General features: G+C 40.9%; 1 protein-coding gene across 4 annotated transcripts in view; it reads right to left on the bottom strand.

The window, feature by feature from the left end:
- The window catches only part of CDON (cell adhesion associated, oncogene regulated), an 87068-nt gene that overhangs the window by 47648 nt on the left and 23657 nt on the right, over positions 1–15763 (bottom strand). For all 4 annotated transcript variants that reach the window (XM_072953735.1, XM_072953733.1, XM_006209866.4 and 1 more), the window contains exons 2-7: positions 7366–7502; positions 5404–5676; positions 3995–4141; positions 2986–3129; positions 2018–2305; positions 441–710 (exon numbers count right to left, since the gene is read on the bottom strand). In XM_072953735.1, coding sequence (XP_072809836.1) covers positions 441–710; positions 2018–2305; positions 2986–3129; positions 3995–4141; positions 5404–5676; positions 7366–7441 — 1198 coding nt within the window. In that variant the 5' untranslated portion in view covers positions 7442–7502. The remainder of the gene's footprint in view (positions 1–440; positions 711–2017; positions 2306–2985; positions 3130–3994; positions 4142–5403; positions 5677–7365; positions 7503–15763) is intronic.

Raw genomic sequence — 15763 nt, 5'->3', positions numbered from 1 at the left:
AAAAAAAAATAAAATAAAATAAAAAAACCCAGATGTTATTAAATGCACACACACACTCACATGGTACATGCGACTGATTATGCACGTGCATACAAGGATATTCAAGAAACTGATAAAACTAGTTAGTTCAAAAGAGAAATCTGGCTGGCTGTGGGACAAGAGTGAGACTTTCACCATTTACCTTTAGAAATTAGACCTTTTTTAAACTACATGGTATCTGGTGAAAAATATGTTTAAAAAATTTTTAATGAGCGTGATTAAATAAGGCTGCTTCTTCATGGAAATGCCTGCCTGCAATTAGAAAGGAACATGGAAAGTGAACACAGTTCTGTTATGGTGACAGGATTACTTCCTTTTAATAAAAATGATTTAATTTTAACCACAACCAAAGCCCATCTTTAAAGTAAAATTTCCTATGATTACCTAACCTAAAAGCCTACCTTTTTCAACTTCAAGTCTCCCAGTAGACTGCATAAATCCAATCCCATTGTCTGCTACACACTGATACAGCCCGGAATCTTCCGTGGTAACATCACTGATTTTCAATCCATTTCCCGCAGTTCGATGCCGTGGGGACGGACGAAGGGGCTGTGCGTTGTGAAACCAGGTACGGTTGGGGGCTGGGTTCCCATGAACCTCACAGGTAAATTGCACCGTGGCACCCAGAGACACGGTCTGATCGCGCAGTCCTTTAGAAATTGAAGCATGTTCTGAAAACAAAACGTATCAATTAAATTCTAGCCCTCAAGATGTACTTTTTAAACTATTGCATGAGTCATATAAGACCTCCTGTCTACCGATAACTAGTTGAAACTAAATTGCATTGTTTACTCACACTCTCCCATCCGCGGTGGTCATCAAGAAAAAATCAGAAATGTATTAACTTTCCTCCAGTAGGGTAAACCGTATGTTACTAATACGTTATAGCCTCTTTGTATAGACCTCTCCACGCACTTAACTCCCAACACAACACAACAAATGCACACACATACACACAAGCATCGTTTCTAATCTCAGGCTTCCCTGAGCATTTGTTTCAGGTGATCTGTCTGAAATAAAGTAACCGTTTCCCTGGACTTCCCACTCAACAAGAGCCAAAACAGAAGAACGCTATTTGCAGGTTTCATTCTTTTGATGGTCAGTTCTGCTTTGAGGCCAGGTGTATGCTATGTAAACCAGGCAAAAATCTTCCTTTAGTATCTCCATCAAGTCACTTTTTACCCGGACAAAGTAAATCATGTATTGGCACTTGTAACACATGCCCAAATTAAGAGATTTTGCATATGAATCTAGCCCAGTGATCATGAAACTTTACAGCCCACTTGCCGTACACACATTAATTCCAGTGTAACCCACGTCAGGCCACTGTTGCGAATAAACAGGGGCAGAAGGTTTACAAAAATTATATTTACTATGAAACTACTTGCTACCTATGTTTTTTCTCATTTTCATGAAAAGCTGTTTTGATAAAAGAAAACATTTTCTGCTGTTACACATGATAGTGAGATAAGTAGCCGGAAGGGAAGAAAGGAACAGCTTTATCTAGAGAGTAACACAGAAACGTGGGGGGAAATAACACAAATTTCACAAGCCAGCTAAAAGCAGGTAAAAGCATTCCAAAGGGAAAAGGAAAAGAAACTGATTTCTTTCTGAGATGACGTTTTCTAGTTGGCACGCTCAGTTATCACTACTGGATACTGCACACTGACACAGCCCAGAATCTTCCATCCTGTAAATCCTGTCTCTCTCCTCGTCACTGAGAAAGAAGGACAAGGATCTGTACTGTGTAACCAGATGAGGGGTGAGGTTCCCCAAAACATCTCAGCTGAAATGCTCTGTGTCCCCCAGAAGTACTGCGCAATTCAGCTGTCCTTTAGAAAAAATGAAGCTTGTTCTGGCTTCTGGGGCAGCTATTTCTAGATAGTCCCTGCTCCATTCACAAATAGATTTCCATTCAAACATGTTAGACCAGAAAAATAGCCAGGCTTGAAGAAGAATTAAACAAGAAACACCTTACCGAGTACGTTCACCATGTAGGTCACATGTTTGACCTCTCCAGACCTGTTTCCCACCACGCAGGAGTAGTTGCCGGAGTCCGCTGGGTCAATGCTGTCTGTGGCAAGATGAGCATACAGCCTTCTCCAGCTGCCTCCCAGCTCAGCATCCTGGCCGTCCTTCAGCCAGTGCACCTGAGAAGCTGGGACGCCGCTCACCACACACTCCAGGGTCACAGGGCTGTGAGACAGGACGGCTAATGCCTGTGAAAGGCTGGGGTGAAGGATGTGAAAGCTATCTGAAGAAGGGCCTGGAAAAAGAAGGGAGAACAAAAAAGAAAATCATTATTACTAAATATTCCCTTTCCAACATCTTCCTTAACAAAGCTGTAAAGTTTCCCATCTTCCCATTTACTCTTCTTTACACTACGAGATCCTAGCTGGTAACTAAACTCATTTTCAGTTGAGAATTAAAATGGAAAGACTTGGTGATCCCTTAGGGCTACTTCAAAATTAGCAGTTTGGAAATGTCAAATTCCCCATAAGGACAAGGACCCCGACTTCACTGCGCTTCTGACTTCTGCTGACACCTCAACTCAACCAGCATTAGTTAACAACAAGCTATGACTTATCACATCTGAAAGGGAACAGATGCATATTTTTTCACAATTCACAGTTAGCCATCAGTTTGATTACCCCTGATACAAAGTTCTATCTTCACTATATTTTCTTTTTATTTGAGCCAAGGGCAAAGTTCCCCACATGTATTCCACTCTGTCACCTTGACCAAAATTCTCTTCAAAAAGTCATTATATTTTTAAAACGTGTACAGTGTTATTCTATAATGCGTTTACGCCTATAATCTTTTATAAGACTTTCTCATGATAAGCAAGCAGGGTCTAAAAGAAAAATGAACTCTCATTTTCCAGCTTTTTATGAGGAGTGCGTCCAAGGACTCCTCTGAGTGACCGTTACTCCCCCAAATACTTACGACTCACAAGGAGCTTTTGGCCAATGGGTTCAACTTTTAACTCATGTGTGACAGGATTAAAAGCTGCACATTTATAGGACCCCTTGTCCTCTAGCGATACATTCAAAATCTGCAGATTTCCCGACGGCAGGATTAAGTAATTCTCTGAGGAAGGAAGGGCATGCAGTTAGGTCTTTCTCTTTATGAAGGACACCAGTTAAAATTAACAAAGGTTGATCATTAGGCTTTAAATTTAGGCGTGACGTGAGCAGCAAATTGGGGAAAATTCGTTAAATGAAAGAATAGGAAAGTCAAGGCAGGAAAAAAAGAAAAGTGAATGGCACTAGAAGAAAGAAGATCAAACCCATCAGAGCCTCTGACCACAGATCACTCACTGAGAACATCAAAACACAAGAGGCACATTTGGACCGAGACACACCGACCACAGCCACCATCCTGGGCAGATCTCTGCCTACAGCACTGATCACCCCGTATGCATTCACATCTTCATTCATTTCTTCTCAAGTATATGTCCTGAGAGACTATTTCCTGCCAATGCGGCCGGGGGAACGAGTGCTACAGTGATGAGGTAGCAGACAAAGAAAGCTCTGGACTCATGCAGCCGATGTTCCAGTGCAGGGATGGGGAGGCAGAGAAAGGGGAAAATGACAAACAAGCAAATAAAAAGACAAAAATATACCGCGACGGAAAAAGCGAAGGTGAGTAAAGGGGACAGAAAGCAACACGGCTTATTATTTTAGATGGCGCCTGAGGGTGAGCTTCTCAAAGGAAATGGTTTCTGAGCAGATTCCTGAATGGGCTGAAGGCGTGAGCCCTGGGGGGCGGGACTCGGATCACTTCTACACTGATGTTCCCTTTCTATACTGAAACCACTTGTTCTCATCTCCCTCCACCTGAGTCCCGAGAGGAGCGATAATCCAGCTTATGCGTTTTTGTCCACAGTCCCCAGCACACGGAGCTTACTGACATTGTTCCGTGGGTGCCACGGGCTTTTCGTGAGCGGTCTCACCTGTAGAGTGCCTCAGCCACTTTCCCCGGATCTTGTAGCGCACCTCAGCTTTGGGGTTACTATTTGGTACCTTGCAGCCAATGAAACCAGTACTTTTTTCTTCGGCGGTAATAATGTGCTTTGTTGATGAACCGAAGTCACCAAGAACTGAAAAAAAAATTAAGTGCGTAAGTAGAGAGATAAATACATGCATGCAAATCTGAACTCTCTTTCCCAAAGGAAATTTAAAAACTAGAAACATCTGCAACATGGTGGTTGGTGGCAGCTCATCCCAGGTCCCAGAGGAGCAGGAACTTCTTATCTCAGAAGGTGGCTGGGTTAGAGGTGCACAGTTGGGGGCTGGGACTAAGCCATGGCACCCTTTTCCAGAGATCGATGCTTCCAGGAGACTACAAGACAAGCAAGCTGTTCTTAAAACATTAGGGAGAACTGTGAAGCATAATTTTCCCCGTTCTGTCAAGATAAATCCTCCTTAATCCAGTCTCTCATCAAAACTCACTTTCCCTATGCATCTTTATTCTGTTTGTAGCTACTTGCATTGCAATAAAATGGTTTATAAGAATGAACCTAGGACATCGGGGGGAAAAAAAGCAGTCCATCATTTGCATTATCTGAATACACTAACTCGGTCTCAATTTCTCTCAGTTTAAGTTTAGTATGGATGGAGCTTGCATGGAAGAGCTTTTTATTACCTCCAATGCTGAGAGTATTCTGCAGCCTGCCCCCAGGAATTCAGCCCTCCCGTGCGTGTCTTGGAGCTGTCCATGGGTCACAGCTCTACAAAAACATTTACTCTTCTCAGTTATGACAAACTCACTACTCCTGGGGAATCCAGATTTGTTCTGTAAATAGGGGTGCCCTCACAAAGACGTTTTCCGTGACTGGAAGCCATCACCGTTTGAAAGGCAGATGGCTCAGACTTACTAAGAAAACCACGCACTCCAGATTTTCCGTAAGTTTAATATTCACTATTCCTTTCTTTACAGTCAGTTTTCCCACTTCTTTAGCCTGGTTTCAATTAAATAAATGAAAATCACTCTGAAAACCACTATCAGTCCTTGGCGTGATTTTTCCAGGGACTGCATGAAATAACTGCGTCAAAGCAAACAACAGCTTTTGTGCTGTTGGTATTAAGGACTTTGAAATACTCACAGAGAAATTCAGATGCACGTTAGGAAATTGTCCTAACTCATTTCCATCCTCCTTGTTACAGATGAAGACACTCGGCTAGGCTCACAGACGGTCAAGTACATGTATTTCCCCAGGTGAAGCGCACAGTAAGCATCAAGGGATGAGAACTCATATGTGTCTGACTCCAACGCCCATGCTCATCCCATTACTCAAAAAATGCAAGTATTAACAGTAATCTCAGGAAAAAGCATCTATAACAGGAACAAAACTAGACTCACCTGCAATGGATACGGTCGCAGGACCGCTCACAACTGCACCGACGCTGTTGTTGGCAATGCACTGGTAATCACCCGAAAGGGAGGGGTTAAGAGAAAGAATAGTCAGCGTGCCCCGATGAACCTTAATCTGGTCCTCGTTTCTGCCCAATCTTTTTCCATTATGCAACCATGAGATATGCGCGGTCACAGGTTTAGCAGAACAGTGCAGCACTACAGGTCCACCAAGTTTCTGGACAGCAGACAATGGCTCAGAAGTAAAAAAAGGTGCCAAGTCTACAAGAGAACATTCCCCGTGTGCAAAGGGGTGCGGGGAGTGGGAGAGAAGAGGAGATCAGGGGAGAGAGAAAGAAGAGTACATTAAATACACTTCATCCGAATCAATACAGCTCAAGGCAATCCCTTATTTTTATCTGTATGCTATGGCCTTTAGAGCTTGTAAAAGTTCTAAGGCCATTCTTTCTTATGTTTTGAAAGAAAAAGGGCAACATACTGCCATAGGACTTCACAGTTTGGGCAGAATAGGTAAGAATCCTTATGCTATAAATCAAACAAAACACTAACTCTATAAATGAGAAACGGCAAACTGCTTTTTTAATGAAGGCGTTTTTAAGAAATGGAAGTTAATGGGGGGAGGGTACAGCTCAGTGGTAGAGCACATGCTTAGCATGCACGAGGTCCTGGGTTCAATCTCCAATACCTCCATCAAAAAAATAATAATTAAAAAAAAATTTTTTTAAGAAATGGAAGAATCTGAAAAAGAGAAGATGACTTTTATTAAATAAAAAGAATTATCTCCCATGTTAGCAATAGGAATTGACTTTAGGGGCAAATTATTTTTATAGATAAAGGCTATGGTACTTCTTGACTACTTCCTTTTAATATAAAATAATGTTCAACTTGTAAGAAAACAGAAGCAGAAAGTCAAGAAGCCAAACTGAAATACAAAGTCTATTTTTTTTTGGATATAAGGATAAACAGGGTATCAATCTCAATATTTTTATTTAGTGTTCAGAATAGTTTCATCTTTTACGTCTGTTCCTCCAGGAACTTGGTGGGGAGGAGTTTCCACACTCAAGTATCAAAATAAATTCCTCTCCTCCACCCAGAAGAGGGTGGGGGACAGGAATACTATTAATCTGGTGCAATAAAATACTTAAATTAAAAAAAAATCACAAATTGCTGAATCTACTCTTACAGGATATTTTACCAGAAATGAAGATCAAGGGAAAAGCCTTCACTGAATCTGAGGTTGTTGTTGAGCAAAAGAAAGACAGAAACAAAATTGCTAAATCAATTTTCTCTTCCTAAATTCAATATAGTTATACGGTATTTTTAACAGATATAGAATTAAATAAATATTACTGAATAAATAAACATGACTGTATTTGTATATACTTCTATATAAATCTTCACGAAAATCTGAAATAAAAAGAAATGCATGTCGGCCCCGTATTAGGCTCGGGCTTATATACACATTTAACAATGAACACATTTAAGCTTCTCAGAAACGCAGTTAGACAAGAAATTAGGCAAGGTCACAAGGGACCTGGGATTTGAACCAAGTTCTCTCTCTCCAAGTTGAGTACTGTTACACACTGACTCTAAAATTTCTAGTTGGTGGTGTGTAGTCAGCATTTTATTCCTATTACAATTTCCAAATTCAGAAATTTGTAACATATCCTCATTGAAAAAAAGCATGATCAGAAAATATTTATTTTTAAAGCAACAAAAGGAATAAATTACAAGGACAGTGATGGGAAAGCCCTAGGTGCCCAGAAGCACTACCAGGAGGTCCCGAAATTGCGTAATTAATCAAATTTTTAAAATCATTCCACTAGTCAAACCTTAGGAATGCCTTTAGAAGCCATGACTACTGGCAAAGCATTAGAGTTGAAGCTGGCTTTTTGTAGGATTTAAGATGAGGAAAAGCTTCAGCCAAAAAAGACCATGTTCCCCTCTTACCTGAGCTCACAGAAGAGCACAGAATCGGAAGACTGACGTACAGCAGTGTCTGTAAGGGTCCCAGGTCTGGATGCATCGCGCCAGATTACAGAAGTGGGCAGGAAAGACTTCCAGAGCAAAATCCAGAACCGGGCTCACTAAAAGACATTCAAAAACAAAAATCAAAAAAAAAAAAAAAAAAGAAGAAGAAGAAGAAGAAGAAATTCTAAATAACAAAAACATCTGAAATCTTTTATCTGAACAGCCAGAGTTGTGACCACGATGCCTGCCATCTATTTGGAAAGCTCAGTATAGAGCGTGTCAAATACAAGGCATTTAATGATCCATAGCGTCTCAATTCACAAACTAATCTCTAGACATTAAATTAAAGGAGTTCTGCTCACTCCTCCAAGATACTAAGATACCTCCTGTTACACAGAACCTGTCACGCCACATGAATACATAACCACCTTGAGCGCATTTGTCGGTACCTCCCAAATATCCCAAACTCAGCACAATCAAAATGCATTCCTCCTGCACGCTCCGTAAGAGAGAAACAATAACAAAAACAACAAAATGATAACTAACACTGAGATACTGCTTAGTATGGGCCAGACACCATCTCAGTGCTTTTTCTATATTAACCAAATTTTCACAACCACCGTACGAGCTGGGTACTTCTGGTTTCTCCCACCTTTTCAGATGGGGACTCAGGCTCATGGATTGTGCAGAGAAGACACACCAAGGGCAGGCCTGGGTGGGGTTGGGCTTGCCTGCAGAACATCCAAAGGCCACTGTGGTGAGAGTGGACTGAGCCAGGAAAAGAGCACAGGGAAGGCTGGGCTGGCTCCCATCCAGCTTCAAAAGCCGGGGTGAAGATGTGGGAATTTATTCTAACTGTGATGGCAGGTCCTTGCAGACTTGGGCGAAGGAGTGATGGGATCTCACTATGCTTTAGAAAGATCACCGGCTGGTGGAGACTAGACTGAAGCGGGGCAGGAAAGGAAGAGGGAGACCAAGGGGGAGGTGACATACTCGCTCAGGAGAGAGATGAGCACATGGGGGTTAGACCAGTGAGCTGACTGAGGAGGCGGTGAGGAGTGACTGGATTCAGAAGACATTCTACAGGTAAACCAGCAGAATTTGCTGAAGGCTTGTGTATGGAGTGTGAGATAAAGAGGATTACTCTTAGTTTTTGGCGTAACAGAGTAAATAAAAACTCTGTTTACTGAAACGGGGAAGAACTGGAGAGGGGAAGACAGGCTGAAGAGGAGGCTGTGCACCAGCTGCGTTTTGGCCAAGGTAAGCCTGAGACCTGTGAGGCCCCCAAGTACTGCTGTCAAGTCGACAGGTGCGTGGAGGAGCCTGCAGCTGTGGGGAGAAGTCAGAACCGACCAGGCAGATACCAGACCTCTGAAAGCCTTGGCACTAGACGAGCTTCACAGTTCTCCCAGAGGAGAGATACTCCAGCCCTTAGAGACTGAAGGGAGGAGAATGAAGCAGCAAGGGGACTAAGAAGAAGCAGTCAAAGAAACAGGAAGAAATCCAGGGGATCGTGGGGTCCAGGGAGAAAAATGGAAAATACTTCTAGGAGAGAGTCATCAACCATCTCAAACACTGCTGGGAACTAGAATGAAATGAGACACCATTAGAAAGGCGTAATGGAGACCTCGGGTGATGTGTAACAAGATTGGTTTCAATGGAGAAGGGACAAAAATTTGATGGGTCTGGGACAGAATGGGAAGGGAAGAAACAGAGAAACAGGCACAGAAAACTCCTTCAAGGATTTGCCATCACAGGGCGGCAAAAAACAAGGAGAATTGCTGGAGACGGATGGGTGGCAGTCGTGGAAAGGTTTGTCTTTGTGTTTTTTAATATAGTGATAATACAGCACATTTACAGAGCTGAAAAAATTTCACAAAACCCAGCACTGGTAAGGATGTGGGTATAAATCACTATGATTGATTGCTGGTGGAAATACAATCAGTAAATTCCTTTTGGAAGGAAAATTATTCATTCATGCAACAAGTAGTTATTGAATGCTTATTATATGCTAGGGACTATTTTAGGAGCTGGGGGTAGAGCAACTTAAAATATATATAAATAAGAATAAGTAACAGACAAAAAGGTATACCTCACATTCCGTAGGTGAGACAGACAATAAAGATAAACAAAATTAGTAATATTCACAAGGTCCCTGCCACCCTCCAGATATATCCCATTCTTTCTCCTCTGTGCTACGCCTACCGCTGCACTCACCACTCTATCTTGCAGTTTATCTGGTTACATAACTGTGTCCTCTTTAAAGGCAAGAATGATGTCATATTCATCTCTGCAAATTTTAATGCCTAGCAGAACATAGGCACTTGATGCTTCTTAAAATGAAAGGAACATCTTAATGTGATGTAATTCCCAGAAGTATGTTAAAGAGCAGAATTTGATGAGAATTCTACGTGCCTGCCCATCCCATTTGTGCAAAGAAAGGTGAATTCTAACCACTGAAATAAAACTGGGCAGTAATACAAAGCAAAGCACCTGAAGTACAGCTTTGAATAAATCAAATGATATTTCCCAGACTCTGCTCACTTCTCTACGCCAGGTTCTCTAACATCTGCAAGCTGCAAACTGAAGTTTATCTACATTGTGGATTATCAGTTCAAGGACCACCTTTCAAATGTGTTCTTGCTGAGCTCTTTTTAAAGTGGGAGAAAATACTTCGGTACCACTCAGTGGCAGAAGGGGCCAGCTGTGTGAAAAATTTTCTGGTTTATTTGAATTCTCCCTTGGTTCAAGGGTAAGAACTGACACCGCGGCTAAGCAGTCAAGGCAAAGTAAACACTCAAACAACTTGTTAACAGGAGAAACTTTCCTGAGAGGATGAGGACAAGGAAGCATGTTTCTTCCTTTTGCCAAATCTTTCCTCAACTATTTATTTATTGAAAAGCAGTGAAACAAATTCCAGAGTCAACTTTTAACCCCAGCACATGATCTGGTGCGTTACTTCACAGCTGTCCTTTCAAATGCCATAGCTCATTACTGCTACCTAAATATTACCACACGGGAATATGCTGGTCTTTCTGTTAGGGTAACATGCTATCTGGTGGTTTGGGAGGTTGGAAAGAAATTATGACCATGACAGTCGTTTGCTAAATATTTGTTGACTTGGTTTATATTTACCCATAGCAAGCCTGCTTAGCTTTTTAGAGATTTGTGAAGATGAGAACACGGACCCAGGTTCTGTTGCTCTGTGGGTCAGGTCGCTGGAAATTACAGTCAACAGGCACAAGTTCAACCCGGGTCCAAACTCACTAATAAACATTACTGACCACGAGGAGGGTTAGATGATGTATAAGTCAGAGTATACGCATTAGCACTGTTGAATACTACTGTCATTTTCAAAAGTACTATATTTTACGAAAGAGGAAACTCTTAATATTAGAGTTATTGCTATTTGACTAGTAACTTACTGGAAAACCAAAAAATATATTTTAACATATATATTTTTAAATATATATATCTAACATCCATGTGCAAATATACATAAGTATATACTATAAATGTATATAAGAAATGCATTTTATATTTTAGAATTTATATACACATAAATATAAATGTATAAATATACAACATTTCCCTGCACTGCTCTAGCAAATGAACAATCTGGTCATGTTTATCACAACTGAACAAGGCCCCTACTATCCTTTCACACACAGGCCAGTGGCCTTAACATGTATGTCATCTTCCTTAACCATAAAAATTTCCCCTGGCAAGGGAGACACTGGCCCTAATTTCCCCTGCATAGAAACTGTTATCCCATCCTCCTCTCACCCTCTTTTCTGATCTGGAAACAGTGTGCAGAGAGAAAAGGTTCAGTCAGGGGACGCCAGCCCACTCCATCACCCATCCCTTGCAGAAGGTACTTTGGCCTATGTTCTGGCACACAGAACATTCAGATATCCTCAAGCAAAACTTAAAAAGAGAATTCTAACTTAAACCACATCAGGTAGAACAGAATTCTGATTTAAATCGCATTGTCATTTTTCAGATGTCAAGTGTTTTTCTTACTTGGAATTTTTTTAAGGCACCCAGTGTGATTAACATAATGCCTGGTGATATTTTAAACAAAATAGTCAAGGTTTTTTTTTTCACAAATTCTGCAATGAATATGCTACTTTTTCAGGTAGAAAACTGTTAACCGTAAGTTTCTACAAATACTCATTGACAAAAAACATACACATGCAACACAGAAAATGTAGAATTCACAAATGTACGAAAAAGAAAAGTAAACATGATGATTCCACCACCTGAAGACAATACATCAGTATTTTGATACATTTTCAACTAATCCTTTTCAGGATTTACATAGCTGAGATCATGACACACATGCAACATAGTTTTAAATCCTGTTTTATTCATTTATCATCTATTGATCATGTTTACTTATTAAAACAATTCATAAACATAACTTGTAACGGCTATCGACACTTTCTTGAATGGATGTACTTTAATTTGCTTAGCCATTCCCTACTGGACAGTTAGGCTATACCTTTTTCACATATGTGTGTATATACGTATGGTTTTTTTATTTTTTTTGCTGTTACAGATAATGCCGCTATGAGTATCTTTGTCCATAAATCTTTAACCACTCTTCTAATAATGCCCTTAGGGTTGATTTTTAAACGTGGAATTATTGGGCCAAGGAGTAAAAACACTTTCAAGACTCAATATATAGATTGCCAAGTTATTTTTCAAAAAGATGGCCACAAGGTGCAACGCCATCCCCAATAACCACCATCATCACAGTGAGAGGCTCCCACTTGCCAACATGTTACTTATATCCTTACACTGAGATAAGCAAAGTATGGATTTAAAACATGAATTTGAGAAATTAATTAAAATATCTGATAGGGCATAAAGCAACATTCCTTGTCTAACCTACTAGGGATTTCTCTAACAATATTCTAAATTTACACGAAAGTAACTGCAGAAAGTACTGAGAGGAACCGACAATACAGGTTACGCTGATCAAACCTCGTCTATCTCTGAACTTTCGATTACAAAAAACACCATGGACACAAAAATCTCTGCTTTCCCCCCAAAATCTATTTAACATAGGTTAAGGGGTCACTGTTGTTATACCATGTGATTTTAACTTATTTATTTCTCTAAAAAACAAATTTGTATGCCAAAACTGCTAATAGACACTTCTTGGCAATATTTGCTGGCCTTCAAAATAGTAAATTACCACTCATCTCCAAACGTCATTCTCTCTTCTTACTGTTTTTTCCTGTCCATAAAGCATATATATATTTCTACATCCCTCAACTCCTAGAGGCAGCAAAATGACTAAGGACTTGGATTCTAAATTGGGTTCCGTGTCGCCTTACTGTTGGTCATAGGCAAAGACCCAATCAATTCCCTACGTGAAACACAGAAGTGTTAAGGCTTAGCCCACTCTCTGGTTTCAGAAGGAATAACACGGTCATGAGGAACTTCTTCTACCTCCTTTGTATCTTCAGAGGAAGTTAATGGCCAACATAATTCCATCATTTTCGCTGCAGTTCTGAATGGCTGACTTAAGTGTCTGAGACGATGATCAGTGGTCACTTTGTCCCTCAAGAAAGCCCCCAGTAGCACAGTCTCTCCAGGGCACACACACACAAAAAGAACGGCTAGTGTAGGGCCCCATTCAACCTGCAAATCAGGGGATAATTCTTTCCTCCATGTGGTAAAAATCTTTATTCACCCACTCTCCTCCCCACTCTCATATGGCCCAAGTGATGCTCTGAGGGTCCTGCCTGACATCCCTAAAGACTAGCTGGTATCTCCTGACTTACATGGATTTCTCTAAGCCTTTACCTCGTGTCTACAGAGAAGGCAATTTGTCTTGCGTTACAAACTGTACTTTCAAGCCATCCGAGGCTTAGGAAAATTTCTGTCGGCAAGGGAAGCTAAAGGTACGCCTCGTCTCAGAATAAGAAAGGAAATAGTTCCCTAACATTTACTTAACTTACTGTTCAGGTTATGAACTTCATGCTTTTATAACCCCTTTTCAACATGCTGCCAGAGTAATCCTTTGGGAAAAGTCTTTCCTGAATTTCTAGATTTGATTCCTCTGTTTTTTGAAGGAACGCCTTTGCTTTCCCAAGGATGATCAAAGCCATCTCTCTGAATTATCCCCTCCCTAGACTCCTATATCAGACTTTCTTACAGTCTTTGAGGCTTAGGAAATAACTGTGATTAATTTGTGAATAAAAACTCGGCTTTGGGATCAGCATTGTTCTTCAAAATAGCAAATTCTTTAAGTTAGCTTCCTTTTTAAAAGACATCTTATTCTTCAGGAAATAGTAATTTCCTTCTTCAAAAAAAAGATTGATCCTTATTTTCAAACAATCTATTTCAAAACATCTCAACTGTTGAGGGAAAAAAATGAGTTTCAGCAATAATTAAAAGAAAAAATAAAATACGTATAGTTTAAAATTTTGATTAAATACTGATTAATTCAGCACAGTTTCAGTTCTGGAAGTCAAACATACAACACACCCTTTTTCTTAATCCACTGAACTACTTTGACTTTAATCACAGCCAACTTTAAATCTCCCCTCAAAGTTGTCTTCATTCTGAATATTTGAATAATTCAGCTAAGAAGCAAACATTATTTCCCGCACAGACTTCTGTGAGAAAGAATCCTTACCTTCTCCAAGAACTATTTACTCAATCAATTAATTCTATACATAGGGCATCGACTTTGGGCAAGACCCCGGGAAGGGTATAAAAATAAGGAAGGGGAGGAGGGCGTTGCAGCCTAACTGTAGAAGAGGACCTGACCATGATTAATTTTGTAATAAAGAAAAGTGTCCTAAACACAATGAGTAGAAAGTATTAAGAGTTCAAAGCAGAGGAATTCACCTTTCATTCAACAAATACTTAGTGCGTACCTACTACGTGTCAGGCACTGTGCTGTGCTGAGAACTCAGCCCAGAACGAAACAAGGCAGGACACTGCCTTCATGAGCCTTCGAGTCACAGGAGGACAGGTGACAACTGAGAAGTCATTCAAGCACAGACACCTAACAAAATGACTCAAGTTCTCGCCACAAGGGCTCCTGCAAAGGCATTCCACGTTGTGGATGGCTTCTTTTCATTTGGTGTAAACTTTTATATAACTGTTTCTATCGGAAACTAAGAAATAGTACTTCGAAACTAAGAAATAGTTACAGCTTCAGGCAAAGACACACCCACCAGTTTACACAACACTGCAGTTTCTAGTCTGAAAGTATCATATAGAGGAATCTGAACAGCCTGCTACGTCTATGTGGATGCTCTGTGAACAGATGCCAAGAGAGGGAGGTCGGTGAGCGTCTTCTCTGCTCTTCCATCTGCAGAGCATGTGCGTCACCTCCACAACTTGTGGAGTGCTCCGGTGCTTAGCCTTTACTTTGCCGTAAGGTGCTTTCACAAGCTGTAACTGTTTTAAAGTGCCATGTGAATGCAAGATACCTATGTGCCTTTAGAAGCCTTCCCGTCTCCAAGTCCATTTCCTGACTCTCTCCCACCTCCGAAGGGCTTCCTCGCCAGTCCTCCTTCACCAGCCACCAACCTCCAAGTCTTCTCTTTCTCCTTTGCTGAGTCCAGCAAACTCACTGCGCTACATTTAGGACCAAACTATTTACTTACTTTCAAAACAATGTTTATCCCCTATACACAAACTTGTTTTCATTGCTTGATTGATTTATTTTTCTATCTGTGGAAACTGTTTGGCTATCTTGGATTGGGGTGGAATACAACATGATTTGTTTTTTTCCCCATCAAAATCAATGGAAATGGTTTTTGCCAAGAAGCACGGCTTTGGGGAACTACAGGTTTTCAGGAATTAAAGTAGGTAAGTGAGGATGGAATAGGTGAGCCACAGAATACAATAACTACAGAGGCCACTGGAAAACCTGAAAAGTCACTTGACCGACACCAAGAGGGCTGAGAAGACCTCACAGAGGAAACAACGATTAGGTGAACTGGGATGAGTTGGGGTGGGGGGAAGCAGGGGGAGCGGCGTATTCCAAGCAGAAGGAATAGTGTGTGTGCAGAATTCTTTAGAGGGAGAGAGGGGCAAGGACAGGAGCAGTGAGAGAGTGAGGCCACACAGGTGAGTAGAAGCTAGACCGTAAAAAACAAAATAAAGCGGGTTAGGATGTCTGGATTTTTCCCTAAGAAGGGAGTAGTAATAGCTTTTAAGCAGGCAAGGGACAAGATCAGACTTGTGCCTTTGAAAAATCATTTACGCTGCAATGTGGAGAACGGCTGAAGAGGGGTTAGGAGGCTGTTGTGAGAGAATGGGGACCTGTCCTAGAGAAATATCAGGGGTAAAGGTAAAAGGTCAAAAATAATTTTAAGACACGGACATATGCAGAAGCTACTTTGGA

This window comes from Vicugna pacos, chromosome 33 (assembly GCF_048564905.1).
Source record: "Vicugna pacos chromosome 33, VicPac4, whole genome shotgun sequence".
NCBI lineage: Eukaryota > Metazoa > Chordata > Mammalia > Artiodactyla > Camelidae > Vicugna > Vicugna pacos.
This window is presented reverse-complemented; position numbering and strand designations above follow the sequence as displayed.